The sequence below is a fragment of the Aptenodytes forsteri genome, unplaced genomic scaffold, assembly GCF_000699145.1.
Source record: "Aptenodytes forsteri isolate BGI_AS27 unplaced genomic scaffold, ASM69914v1 Scaffold506, whole genome shotgun sequence".
Classification (NCBI taxonomy): domain Eukaryota; kingdom Metazoa; phylum Chordata; class Aves; order Sphenisciformes; family Spheniscidae; genus Aptenodytes; species Aptenodytes forsteri.
This window is the reverse complement of record NW_008793946.1, coordinates 56,765-57,236: the sequence shown is the minus strand read 5'-3', so window position 1 is coordinate 57,236 and position 472 is coordinate 56,765. Positions and strand designations below refer to the sequence as shown.

The 472-nt window shown below is 70.6% G+C and overlaps 1 protein-coding gene across 1 annotated transcript in view; it reads right to left on the bottom strand.

The window, feature by feature from the left end:
• CD6 (CD6 molecule) overlaps positions 1–472 on the bottom strand; it is a 7,459-nt gene that overhangs the window by 4,027 nt on the left and 2,960 nt on the right. The window contains exons 4-5 of the mRNA XM_019470947.1: positions 344–466; positions 9–228 (exon numbers count right to left, since the gene is read on the bottom strand). Coding sequence (XP_019326492.1) covers positions 9–228; positions 344–466 — 343 coding nt within the window. The remainder of the gene's footprint in view (positions 1–8; positions 229–343; positions 467–472) is intronic.

Genomic DNA, 472 nt, shown 5'->3' with positions numbered 1-472 from the left:
GATCTGACGGCTGCTGGCTCTCGCACTGGTAGAGCATCCTGCCGGGCAGCGTGTGGCCGAAGGAGAGCTGCCGGAGGGGCTCCCCGCAGCCCAGCGTGCGGCACAGCACACTCGCCTCCAGCTTGTACCACGTGCTGTCGCACACCGTGCTCCACGTGCCGCGGAAGAAGACCTCGACCCGGCCGGCGCAGCCGTCCCGGCCCCCGGAGAGCCGCCACTCCTGGTGTTCTGCGGGCAGAGAGCGGAGCTGGGGATGCGCTGCCTGCACCCTGCCAGATACCTCTGCCCACCGGAGCCCAAACCCTGCTTGACGTCTGCTGGACCCGGCACACGCCAGACCCACCCGAGCACACCACGCCGGCGTCTTCCTTGTGGCTGCAGTCATGCTCCGGCGCGGCCGGGCAGTCCCAGAGATGCTCCTCGTGCCCCTCGCAGCCCACCTCATCCCGGAGGATGGGTCCGCTGCCCCGGC